This window comes from Pavona decussata, unplaced genomic scaffold, assembly GCF_977016875.1.
Source record: "Pavona decussata unplaced genomic scaffold, jaPavDecu1.1 SCAFFOLD_912, whole genome shotgun sequence".
Classification (NCBI taxonomy): Eukaryota; Metazoa; Cnidaria; class Anthozoa; order Scleractinia; family Agariciidae; genus Pavona; species Pavona decussata.
Genome location: NW_028145943.1, coordinates 878,174 through 890,344, shown reverse-complemented (window position 1 = coordinate 890,344; position 12,171 = coordinate 878,174). Strand labels below are relative to the sequence as shown.

The window sequence follows — 12,171 nt, the reverse complement described above, 5'->3', positions numbered from 1 at the left end:
CTCTGTGATTGGTTAAAAACAACCCGCGCCACTTTCTCAACCAATGGGAATCCAAACCAAAACCAATCGTGTTTTGGCCGCACACGTTTTCCCGCGCTTGACGCCGGTTACACGTATTTGCTTTGAATTCTGATTGGATGATTGTGCTGTTTAAATCTGTTACGATTGGTCAGAGTGTTTTACGACACTGAATTGGAAACCACTCCATCCCGTGACTGCTGACCCAATCAAATCGCTGGAATTACGTTATCCAATGATCAAGGTTTTTAATAATATGTACTTATATTCAGGTATACCAAAGCCTTTTACAACTTTAGCACTGAGATGATAAAGTCTGGTGCTATTCTAATGCCACTAAAATAAGATTCACTAATATCACTTAAGTTCCTCAGCTGTCTCAAAAGAGTAAGTAATGATACATGTATGGTTCTTTTATTTCAGAATACAAAAAGTGCTGGCATAATTTGAGCTAAGTTCTATACAAATGTTCCACATTATTCTCTACAGGCTAAAATAATGCTTATTTTAACAAAACAAACACGGATTATATAATGCAAAGTACATGTATGCAATGCGATTGGCATGTCTGTTAACGCTTATTAATTTTGACAACAGTGAACACGGATTATATGTAAAATACACGCACATGAGTAATACGATTGGCGAGTCTTTTAAAACAGTCCTTCAATGATGTATATTTCCTAGCTAATGGCAGGTCACCTTCCAACAACTCAATTCAGTCAGCTTTTGCTCTCCGCCTTGATTTGGCTAGATTTGTTTGACGAGAAGCTGAATGGACAAAAATAGAAAGCACCAGACTGTAAGTTATCATTATTGGACAATAGAGCGGTTTTCCATTGGGTGTCAAAAGTAATTTCGCGTTTGCTTTGGTTTTGCATTACTACGCTCAGTGATTGGTTAAAAATACTTCTCTGCATGCATGCACAAAAAAACTTTGGGCATTCGGAGAAATGGACTGCTGGGAAGAAAAAATTCTGACAAGTACCCCTCACCCTAGCTACTAGCTACAAAAAATACTGCGACAACCAAAACTTCTGCTACTGATTATAATCTTATCTTTCGAACATACCTTTTTTCTTCTTGTCTTTTTCATTTTTTTCAATATGTTTTGCTAATTTTAGAGATAAATAACTGGTCACAATCATCAACGGTGTCAGGAATATGAACACTGCAAATGAAAATCAGACATGGACAAGGTTAGCTCAATCAAATTTCCTATAACGACAATCCTTTATAGCATTTAAAGTGTAAACTCGCAGGGGTTGGTGGTTTATAACATATTTTAATAACAATTTTAAATGAGTGTTCTCTAATAAAACAAGCTTTTTAGTACCCAAACTGCAGCCTTCTACAGGCAATATAATTACAAAAATGATTAGAAATGCAGAGAGAAAAAGTTAAATATAGATGTATAAAATATAATCCAATAGCCCATTTTGAAAAAGAGTGATAGCCTGGGTCGAGAGTAGCTGCCCAAGAGATTGTGGGAAGGTTTGGGGGGAAGTTGGCTATTATCATCGCATTCAGCGTCCTCCCAAACAATCCCACAATTGCTCGGGCAGTTACTCTCGACCTAGGCCATCGCTCATTTTCAGAGTGGGCTATAGCATAAAAAATGGGCAAATGAGCTAAGATTTTTTAAGGATATTGAAGTCATTGTCTTGGGTGTGGCATGCATTGTTGCCCATGTTGTAGCTTCTCACACTGTAGTTTTTGACTGAGTTGCATTTTCCTAATCAGGGGAGAGTGATACTGACTAATGCCTACAAACTTGTAAAAATGACTAAATTTGTGAAACTGGCAGATCATTTGTCACCAGGAAGAAAGTAAGTTGACTATTACTATAATTTCTTGTCATAGCTCCATGTTCCCTAAGAAGTGATTATTAAAAGTGTATTTGGTCCAATTGGTTCATTTGTAAATTAAATCAAAATTGTCACTCAAATTTTTAAAAATATTCAATTACTTGCATAGCCCTTTAAACAAGTCATTGCTTATTCTGTAAAACATGTTTAAACAAAATAAGCTTACTGAGTACTACACATGTGCTATACCAATACTACTAATGATTACCCAATCAAACCCCGATAGTTTGATTGAACTCGATTAGCTTTTCGTTCAATTGGATTCCCTGGGAATTTAGGCTTAATTCTTAATAGGAAGCTCAGATTGAAACAAAACATTGTTCACACCGTGTGTACATGTCCCCCTTTTTCCAATCCTCTAGCTTTAGCTGGCTTCCACCCAGCCACTAAAATACATGATTGTACTGTAAGAACCTTGGGGAAGGGAGGGGGGGAGTACTTCCTTATAAGAGGCTAATGGGGATATGCCACTGGATGGGGTCGCATTTTCATGACTGGATTGACTAGAATGGGGTTGCATTTTCAATAGAGTTACTAGAATGGGGTCGCACATTTTTGGATTTTTGGGGTAAGAAAATTCTATTAAGTAGGGATTCAAAATGGCCTCAGTTAAAAAGTTCAGAAAGTTGTTTTTTATTAAATGTAACAATCACCTCGCATTACATTCCGTTCTTGAAAGTAGATGCATAAATAGAAAGTGACTTTAATACACGCTGTAGTTGGGATCGCGAAAATTACATTTTCCCAAAAAGTGACTAAGATGGGGTCTATAACTGGCCACAAAATAGACTATATTGGGGCAGGCGCTCTGAGAGGCCAGCAGCATATACCCAGCAAAACTGAACCCAAGTACCCCCCCCCCCCCTCCCGGAGTAAGAACTTATACACACCTTCCTCGTTCTTAAAACGTTGAACACTCTGTCGAGCTGACATTGCCACTAAAATATATACGCCGAAGATAATACTCACCCTTCAATTTTATGCTCTGACTACAGAGTATGTCAAATCTTCTTTCTTCACTAACAAGCCGCCGAACAGCTTCAGTAAGCTTAAGCTTAATGCTTCTTGATCAAAAGTGGCTCTGTATAATTAATTTCTGTAGTTGCTCAAAGATCGAATGCTAAAAACGTGCAGCTTCCAATAAGAGAAACTAAAGTAATATTAAAACGAGAATATAGCTAATTACGTACCGTATAAAAGAAACTCCTTCGGATTTAACGCAACGTATCTAATGAAAGAATCCAACATTTCTTTCCATGGGCCTCTTTCAGTCGAATTGTCCGCCATTTTGGCTTGCTATTGATACCGCTGACTCACGTTTAATGCGATCCATCCCGCGAGGGGTATAGTGGGGGTGATTTTTGACCTATGTAGGCAGAGCGGCTGCACCAACCATTACCAAGACTTCTAGTACATGCTAGCGGCTTTATATTTTGGAAAAACAATAATAATAATAATAATAATAATAATAATAATAATAATAATAATAATAATAATAATAATAATAATAATAATAATAATAATAATAATGATAATGATAATGATAATGATAATGATAATGATAATGATAATGATAATGATAATAATGGTATCATTAACAGATCCACTGGGTGGCTCTTCCCTGTTAAATTACAATAATTACAATTACAAAATAAATTAAATTAAATTAAATTAAATTAAGTTATTTACAAATTGTACAGCAAAACAGGATTAACAGAAACCAATTGCAGTAAAACTAACTAATGGCTTTGTACTCTGTTTCTTAAAAAATTTCTTGAGAGTCTTAAAAAGGTTCTGTAGTCTTAACAGTTTCTAATAGTTTCTGGTAGATTGTTAAATAGTTTCGACACATTATCTTGGAGAGTGCCATTTTCGGTCGGGACCACTAATCTAATTGAATTGCTTGAGCGTAGTTCCTTGGGGCATTCCTGTTTCGTGTCTTTCGCTACAACCTCTTTCTTATTTCTTCCTTTCTAACTTTTTTTTTTTGGTGGGGGTGGTGCACAAAGGCATCAAAAGAATGTCAAAATATCAGTTGGATGGGGTGGGGGTGTTAAAGGTACTACACCTTAGTTTTATTAGGGAACATGGTTGTAAAGCGTGTTAGATGGTAGTTAACCAGGGTTGTCACTCATCCGAATGGCAAAAAAGCAAGCAATGAAGCCACAGCATTATTTTTTGAAACAATCTTCTACCTTCGGAAAATGTATTAATTTTTCAATCAGTGCCTACTTGGAAAACTCCCAACTGGGTGTCCAAGTTTTGATTAGCAAATTGGATGTTGATGCTGTCACATAGCTATAGGAGACTTGTTGGAGCTAAGGAAACTCGTACGCAAAATTACCCCAGCCCTCTGCTAAAAGGTACAACACCCTACCCATCATGCCCATAACTAGATTTAAATTGTGTAAAACCTTGGTTATTTCTAAAACTGACAAAAAAAAGTATTTTAGTTGGGAAGAACATTGACATGCACGCTATAGCAATTACAGCTTCCCAGTTACAAAGAGATCTTATTGGCCACCCACATGATCATGTTCCAATAATTATTATAACTCAAATAGGCACACTGCAAACTAAGTGGAATCAAGCATTCCATCAAAGGTGGCTTTATGGTGTGAAATTAGGTTAGAGATTCAACCACTGGGCCCAGCACACCCATGCAAAAATTCTTAAATGTGACCTCCCCTAGCAACATTCACTCACAATCCAAGGCAACGTGTACTAACGCATAGCGACATCAATCATCGCAGAACACCATGGGACAACACTGTACTTCATGGAATATCACAGAACAACATGAAAATGGTTCAATGGCTAACTTTATTCAATATTCCATGGTGTACCAGGGTCTTAGGAGCTGCTGTTGTGTTAAAAACTCTTGTTTAACCCACTGAAAATAATGTCTATCCTTGCAGGCCAGCCAATATTGATTATTGCCAATAAATTCTTTTTTAATACCTTTAATTGCTATTAAACCAGACCATTTTACTGTACCACCTCAAGCTTTTTTCTCTGCTTTATTGTTCTTTTGTAATAAACTAAAACAAATAAATTTACTGCTGGCGGCTAATCATACAAATAGTGTTATATTTTTCAAATCTTTTTGTATTAGACTGCTTGCAGTCTGTTTCTATCTTGAAGTTTATGTAGTGATAGCATGCAGCAAAAAAATGGGACGAGGAGGATTGGGACCAGAAGAGAGCGGCGCACAAGAAGAGAAACATTTTCCCATCCTGTCCCAATCCCTTCGCGCTTATACCGCTATTATAGCTTGTGCTCAACAGATTGATTAACACTCAACAGATCTTAAGAGAAACTTTTAAAAGGGGGGCTGCAAGCAGTCTAGTATTTTTGTATGTAATATTGATTTGATGGCTAAGATTTACTAATGAAAAAAAAAACATACACTTAGATACAACCTATAAATTTAGTACTGAGAACATCGCTGTGTTTTTTCCTGCTGGTTTTTGTTTACAATTTATTGGGAAAAACAAGGTCAAATTTTCAATTCAGAGAAAGAAAAGCGCAGTTCTAAAGAAACAGAACAACAGATGCTTTTGAGCAAAAACACCAAGCAATGTTCTTTGATTAAATTGACGATCACGTGCAAACATTTAGTCACTTTTGAGTGAAACAAACAATATTACTGGTCTAAAATTAAACACAAGAAAGTTATGCTCTGGGCTGTTCAAGTATTGCCTAGTAACAAAAACAAGGATGGGAACCAATATATTGTGTTGCTAAAGATAACAACACTATTTATAATATGTCAGTTTCTTTGGCAAATCAGTTGATGACACTGTTGCTTTAACCTAAAGTTTTTTAATCCGATCTGGTAAATTTAAAACAACCCTGAAAACTCACCCAACCAATTTACTTCATCAGATATTAACTTACTGTAGAGCCTTTCAAGCAACAATAATTTAACAAAGTTCAACAATACACACTTAAAGGGGAAGTATCATGGGGTTTTTGATATCTTATGTTAAAAATGATGAAATAAGACCTTCAATCACCTGCCAAATAATTCTAGAATGACGAGAGGAACGAAATCAACTCAATTCTTGAAAGAAACAACTTGTGATCTGTTCTAGCCCATTTTGGAAACAAAAATGCGAGAACTTGAAAAACATTAGCCTAACATTTTTCAAGTTTCAATTGAAACCGGCCTACCCTGTCTCTGGCCAGAGGCACTAATCGACAGTTTTATGGTACTGGGGTGATAATTTTTAACAAACTTGACAATAATTTTGTTGTTTCTGCTGACAGTCAAACATTTTTGGGTTTTGAAATGACAGCAAATTTTCGTGATACTTCCCCTTTAACATGTTATAGTCATAACAAAATAATGATTCAGAGCTGTCACCAAGTTTGCAATTACATATTGTTTTGATCTTCACAACTAAAACATTTCCTTGCTTTTTACAAATGAAATTCAGTGAAGTTACAGTACAAGATCACTCACAACATATACTGTAGTTATAATATACTGTTAGTAGTATTCTAGTAAGCTGTTGTATATCTGGACTAACGAGGGGACATGTAGCAGAAACATGAAGCTGGAATTGCAGGCTGGAACAGTTCGTCTGGTGTGACATCCCCATTCTTAAGAAAGTTGCAGACTGCTGAAGGGACAAAATTTTGTCCTCTCTACAACCCATATGAAATTTAGCTGGTTTAAGTTCTTGTATCTTAAGTGGGGATACTAATAGTGATCCAAATTTTCAAATATGTGGCATTGTGTGCACTTCTCTTGCAAACCTTTCCAGCAACAAAATAGAAATGAACTAAAAAATACCTCTCATTCATTATCCCACAAGCCTTTATGCATGCATTCCTTCCCTGCAATGTACCTCCTACATGCATGGAGTGCACATGAGGGCGCCTGCCCTAGCTTCACATCCCTCACATTACAGTATGTCCCCCATGGTACATGTATCCTGACCTTACTGAAGTGCCACCAAGCATGTTCAGTTTCACATCTACAGGTTTTCAGGGCAACAACTCTGTAACTATTTATCAGACATTCACTCCATGACATTTATTAAAATGATGTCTTGAACTGATCCATTAACTAAAAATAAAATATTCTTATTCAATACCATGAGCAAAAATCATGACCAAACCAGGTTCTAGGGTCATGGATTCACCCATATGTTCATTCTCGCAAGCCATTATCACCACTGCTTGTTTGCCAGGGATTCTCTTGCACACATACTGTTCATAACGCCGGCGATTTAACTGTCGTGTTTCAAGAGTGCTTAACCCTGGTGGCCACTTGCGTTCATGTGCATTCTCCATAAGTTCATTTAAAATTGTTGGTGGGCAGCCACTGTCAGCCAGTGCTCTGCGAATTACTGCTTGTAGAACAGCGTCTGGTGTAGATATCATTCCACCCCATCGAGTCACCCTAGCTGACTGTAACCCCCCCAGCCACTGATGAACTTCATTGTCATACTGATCCAACTGATGCAAGTTGCTTGGCAAAAGAGGCAGTGCCTGTGGCAGGTTGATCACCCTCATACCTCGGATCATATCCTTGAGAGCAAGGATCTCGCGCTTTTGTTCATTTGACTGCTGTCGCTGGTCATCAATCTGAGCTTGCAACTGTGTAAGTTTGAAGTTTTGATTTTGGATGAGACTATTCAACTCACGGACGCAGTTATGCTGGGGCATCTCATCAAATGGAACAACCAACCCACAGCCTTGCTCACAATTCACTGGCCTTTTCGGGTTGTGCTCACACTGGGATAAATGGGATTGAAGCTGGTCTAGTCGGACTACACCCTCACAGCCAAACATGGCATTTTCACACTGAATGGTCAGCTTTGACAACAAGTTCTTCAGAATTCTGGGCACTTGCTTGAGCTGGTGTGGAGTGAGGTTACGCCGATCTACAGGGCACGTCTGTTGATGATTTAACCATTCATGTATACACGCTGCGCAGAAAGCATGTTCACATGCTGGTGCCTGTAGGGGGTCTTCAAGCACGCCACCACATATCGTGCAGATGAGTTCTTCATCTACTGGACTGGTAAATCGGCCCATATCATACCCCATCCTGGCTGCCCTAAAAATTTGGCATAAGGTAACTCAATAAAATAATGCAAACATTCAATTGATCTTTATTTCGTCTATAGAAAATGGTACCCCTCTCATAGGCCTATGTACTGTACAGTAAAAACAGTTCATATTTTTTTCACTGGGTCTGTTCAAGATACAGTCGAACCTCCCGTAAGCGACCACCCATAATGTCAAGGATATGTGGTCGCTTACCAGAGGTCAGACCAGGGGGGGGGAGGTCTAAATTATCGAAACCCTAAGTAAAGACTTTTCTTTAGACTGCCTGATTTAGGACCAAACAGTAAACGGCATTTTTGCAATGTTACATTTCAAGCGTAACACATCAACAACTTTGGCGTTTGTTTGTTTGTTACATAATCCAGTTGACGTTCTTTATTGCCACAATCTTTCTGTTGAATAATACAAGGTTGAGAGAGTCATCACCGGTCGTGCATGTACATGCATGCTATTTACCAGATAAGAGAGTTTTTTTTCCTATAAGGGATTCAACCTGATTAAAGTTTATTTCAGTGTACCATAGTGCATGTATGTGTTATCATTTTATTTAATGTCGGGAGACACTTCCGGTAGCTCCGGCTGTGGGATTTTTAGTAATATGGCATCCGCTGTAATGATGGGGGCCAATATGTTACAGTCAATTTCCACCCGTGAGAGAAACAGCAGATTGTGCCGTGTCAAGTGGTCGCCTACGGGAGGTTAAAAACAATAGAAAATTTTAAACAATCATCTCTAAGAGTGGTCGCTTACGGGAGGTGGTCGCTTACGAGAGGTGGTCGCCTACGAGAGGTTCCATCTATAGTGATTTGACTTGAAAACTTTTGGTATTTTGGAAAAGTGGTTGCTTATGAGAGATGGTCGCTTACGAGAGGTGGTCGCAAAGGGAGGTTCGACTGTATCTTCAAATGCCCTAATTATAAATGTACATGTATGTGTACCTTAAGGACAGTTCTCCCATCCTCCTCTATACTTCAGCTCATGAAAACCCTACCCCCAGCCTGAAAAAGGTACCCCGTTTGTACACGTTGGGGTTGTTCTGAAGATTTTCGGAAAATCTTACAAATCGATATTTTCAACCTATATATTTGAGGTGGTAGCAACATATCGAGTCTCAAGTGACATATATATACGACGGGATTTACAACCTATATTCTGCTCACTATAAACCATATAATGTGCAATTTCAACCCATATATGACACAGCATTCAATGATACAACCTATATTTTATTTTTGAACACTTTTGTCACGCTTGGCGTTCCATACTACTCCTAAATATTGACTTAACACAAACAGTTCTCAAATACAAGCTTTTTAAAAGTCAATTAAGACTGTGCTTTATAAGAAATAATGTAAACATTTGAACAGACTTACACAATTTACGACAAACGTAGACTTTAGAGGTATTGACTACAGTCTGGGCAACGAACGCCTGTGAAAAATAACACGCTTTGCGAAATTAAATAACTTCCCGGAGAAACGATTTGTATATCAAAAAGTCCAATTTCAACTGAAAATGCCTGAAGGCAAGCAATGTCATCGATTTTTGGCGAGCATGAACTAAAAAATTAAATAAAAGGCGAACTGTTCGCTGGATTACATACCTTAAACTTCGCCGTGACAACCCTTCAGTGTAAAACTTTACGTGTGCAGACTGTCAGAGAGGACAGAAATTCCATTTACGAGTTTTATCAATCTCCACATTACAACTTCCCGGAAAGCCGATTGTTGGCGCCATATTGTTTTTACTCCAACAAAAAGCTCGGGTAGTCTCGGCATGTATGCTGGGATTCCAAACATTATGACAACGATAGAATCAAGCAGGGTGGGGTGAGGAGATTGTCGAGTCAAAATACTGGTCCCTCGGCCGGGGTGGAGCGAGCGCGGACAAAAATTAACTGTGGTGTAAAGCCGTGGATCCCTAGAATCCTGGAGCCCTAGCCACGAACCCCAAAATTTTAATTCAAAGTCGTACTCGTAGTCAATCTTATACTCGTATTCTGATCTGAAGTTCCCTATTTTGTCCGTCAGAAGTTGGCACACTTGCGTTCCTGACGAGAAACCACTCCAGGCAAATATCCAAGGCTAGCCAAACTATATAATGTGCGCGACGTTGCCGTTGAAATTATTGCTGGAGATTATGTGGATTAGCCTCAGGTGAGCAATTCCCGGAGGTGGGTGTGACGCTATGATTTATAAAAATAAATTAGAAACCCAAAAAGATCGGCCCCAAGAGCCAAAAATTATGCCCCCAGCCGGAAGACTCTTCAAGAAGTACAAGGACCGCTCTGAAGGCGAACCTAAAGAGCTGCAACATTGACGTGAACTCTTGGGAAACAGCTGACTGTGACAGAGCTCTTTGGACATACCAGTGCACACGAGGCACAAAAGACTTTGAAGTCAACAAAGCAGCTGCGATCCTGTTTAAGAAAGAGAGGAGGAAGCAGCGCTCCGCTTCTGTGGATTCATTCTCATGCAGTCTGTGGCCGGTCGTGTGCGTCACGAATTGGTCTTCATTCCTACATAAGTAAATTAATAAATGGGAATTTCAGTGGCACATCCACAGAGTGGCTATTTGTCCACTGTTTCCAGGTCGAATTGAAATTTGGAAATGTTGGTTTTTGTGGGGGGAGGAAAACCGGAGTCCCCGGAGAAAAACCCTCGGAGCAGGGACGAGAACCAACAACAAACTCAACCCGGATATGGCGTCAACTCGGGGAATCGAACCCGGGCGACATTGATAGGAGGCGGGTGCTCTCACCACTGCGCCATCCCTGCTCCTCGAGGACCCACCTCGACAAATGGGGACACACTTCGACGTCTTCGACAAATGACTTGTCTACCTACTGATCTGTCGTAGGAAGCCCATTGCCTGATTTCATACCGTGGGGGTCTGAGTACGAGTCTGTGTATTATGGGTTATGGGACTCAACATCCACATAGCCGGAAAGAGCACACCGCACTTTACAACATTTCCAAGTTTGGTGTCAATCAAGCTAATATTAGGCGAGATACAGCCATTCAAAAACTTAAAAATTTACGAAGAAATGTACGGAACGCCGGACACACGTCCGGCGTTCCATACATTTCTTAGTAAAATTTGGAGTTTTTGAATGGCTGTATCTTTCCTAATATTAGCTTGATTAACACCAAACTTGGAAATGTTGTAAAGTGCGGTGTGCTCTTTCCGGCTATGTGGGTGTTGAGTCCCATAACCCATAATACACAGACTCGTACCCAGACCCCCACGGTATGAAATCTGCCACTGCGAGCTCCTCGTTTTGATGTCTAGTACCAGTTTTTTTGCGCGGGCCTCCGCCATTTTTTTTGCAACTCTCTGCAGTGACGTCATGTACGACCTTAAGAGGCTTCCGAATGCACGCTGAGAAGTGAGAATGGCGGACCTTGCGAGGATTGTGGTTTTATTGTTCCTTTCCTTTCTTCCTTTGTCATATCAGCAGCGTCCATGTAACAAAACTGACTACGTGCAACAAATCTTGCCATGTGACGAGATAACTCTAACTCGATCCGTCGTTTATTATCTCAACGCAACTTGGTAAGTTAGTATTTTTGTGTTGAATATTCGAATCGCTCGCGCGCAGTAAGCTCGAGCTTATAATTTCCTGAGCTGAGCGCAAGTAAAACGGTAGAATTTAGGGTGCTAATCTTCGTGTGAAAGCTCACGTTTAAGTAATCTAATTGCATTTATGGGTTTGACCTCAATCGTCCAATCGAGTACTTCTTGGATAGCCGATAAAAAGGAAAATATTATGTTACACCGGTTGAAAGCCTGCCAAAATTTTAACCTGTGACAAGTCTAAATTGGCGTGCTTAAATAGTTTATCTTGGGCGGCATCCAAGTTTTATATTTTCTAGTTCAGCTTAGACTGCAGAACATTATTTCCACTGCGTCGATAAGTTAACAAATCTTGCATTTGGCGGAATAATGCACTGACAATATTGGCGTTAGAAGATGTCTGTACGTGACAATTGTTGGTACATTCGAACCTGTATATAACGGCCACCCTCTATTAAGCGGCCAGTTTTCAAAGTCCCGATTGTTCTCTCATATAAACGCTGCATTTGTTACCTGTATTAGGCGGCCACCTCTATTTAGCGGCCGCGGCCACCCTGTAGCAGTCTTATGTTTGTCTTTGTTACTTTTAACTTGAATAAAAACTAAGCCATACGTTATTTGATGC

At 39.4% G+C, this 12,171-nt stretch overlaps 3 protein-coding genes across 4 annotated transcripts in view; 1 reads left to right on the top strand and 2 right to left on the bottom strand.

Annotated features, from left to right (window-relative positions):
* Positions 1-409: 409 nt before the first annotated feature.
* LOC146448528 (small integral membrane protein 15-like) lies at positions 410-3,193 on the bottom strand. The gene is made up of 3 exons (XM_085102498.1): positions 3,077-3,193; positions 1,091-1,189; positions 410-789 (listed from the first exon to the last, which is right to left on the bottom strand). Exons 1-3 carry the CDS (start codon positions 3,171-3,173, stop codon positions 737-739), a joined length of 249 nt encoding a protein of 82 aa, XP_084958624.1. The 5' UTR covers positions 3,174-3,193; the 3' UTR covers positions 410-736.
* A 1,497-nt stretch (positions 3,194-4,690) lies between these two features.
* On the bottom strand, positions 4,691-9,733 carry LOC146448527 (E3 ubiquitin-protein ligase NRDP1-like). Of its 2 annotated transcripts, XM_085102551.1 has the most exons (3): positions 9,574-9,730; positions 9,344-9,401; positions 4,691-7,959 (listed from the first exon to the last, which is right to left on the bottom strand). In XM_085102551.1, the coding sequence occupies exon 3, from the start codon at positions 7,947-7,949 to the stop codon at positions 6,981-6,983; it is 969 nt and encodes a 322-aa protein (XP_084958677.1). In that variant the 5' UTR covers positions 7,950-7,959; positions 9,344-9,401; positions 9,574-9,730; the 3' UTR covers positions 4,691-6,980. The 2 variants fall into 2 exon arrangements, with proteins under 2 accessions (XP_084958677.1, XP_084958676.1); XM_085102550.1 differs by lacking the exon at positions 9,344-9,401 and having other exon boundaries at positions 9,574-9,733.
* A 1,573-nt stretch (positions 9,734-11,306) lies between these two features.
* Positions 11,307-12,171, top strand: part of LOC146448526 (endosome/lysosome-associated apoptosis and autophagy regulator family member 2-like) — a 34,696-nt gene continuing 33,831 nt past the window's right edge. The window contains exon 1 of the mRNA XM_085102518.1: positions 11,307-11,525. Coding sequence (XP_084958644.1) covers positions 11,365-11,525 — 161 coding nt within the window. The 5' untranslated portion in view covers positions 11,307-11,364. The remainder of the gene's footprint in view (positions 11,526-12,171) is intronic.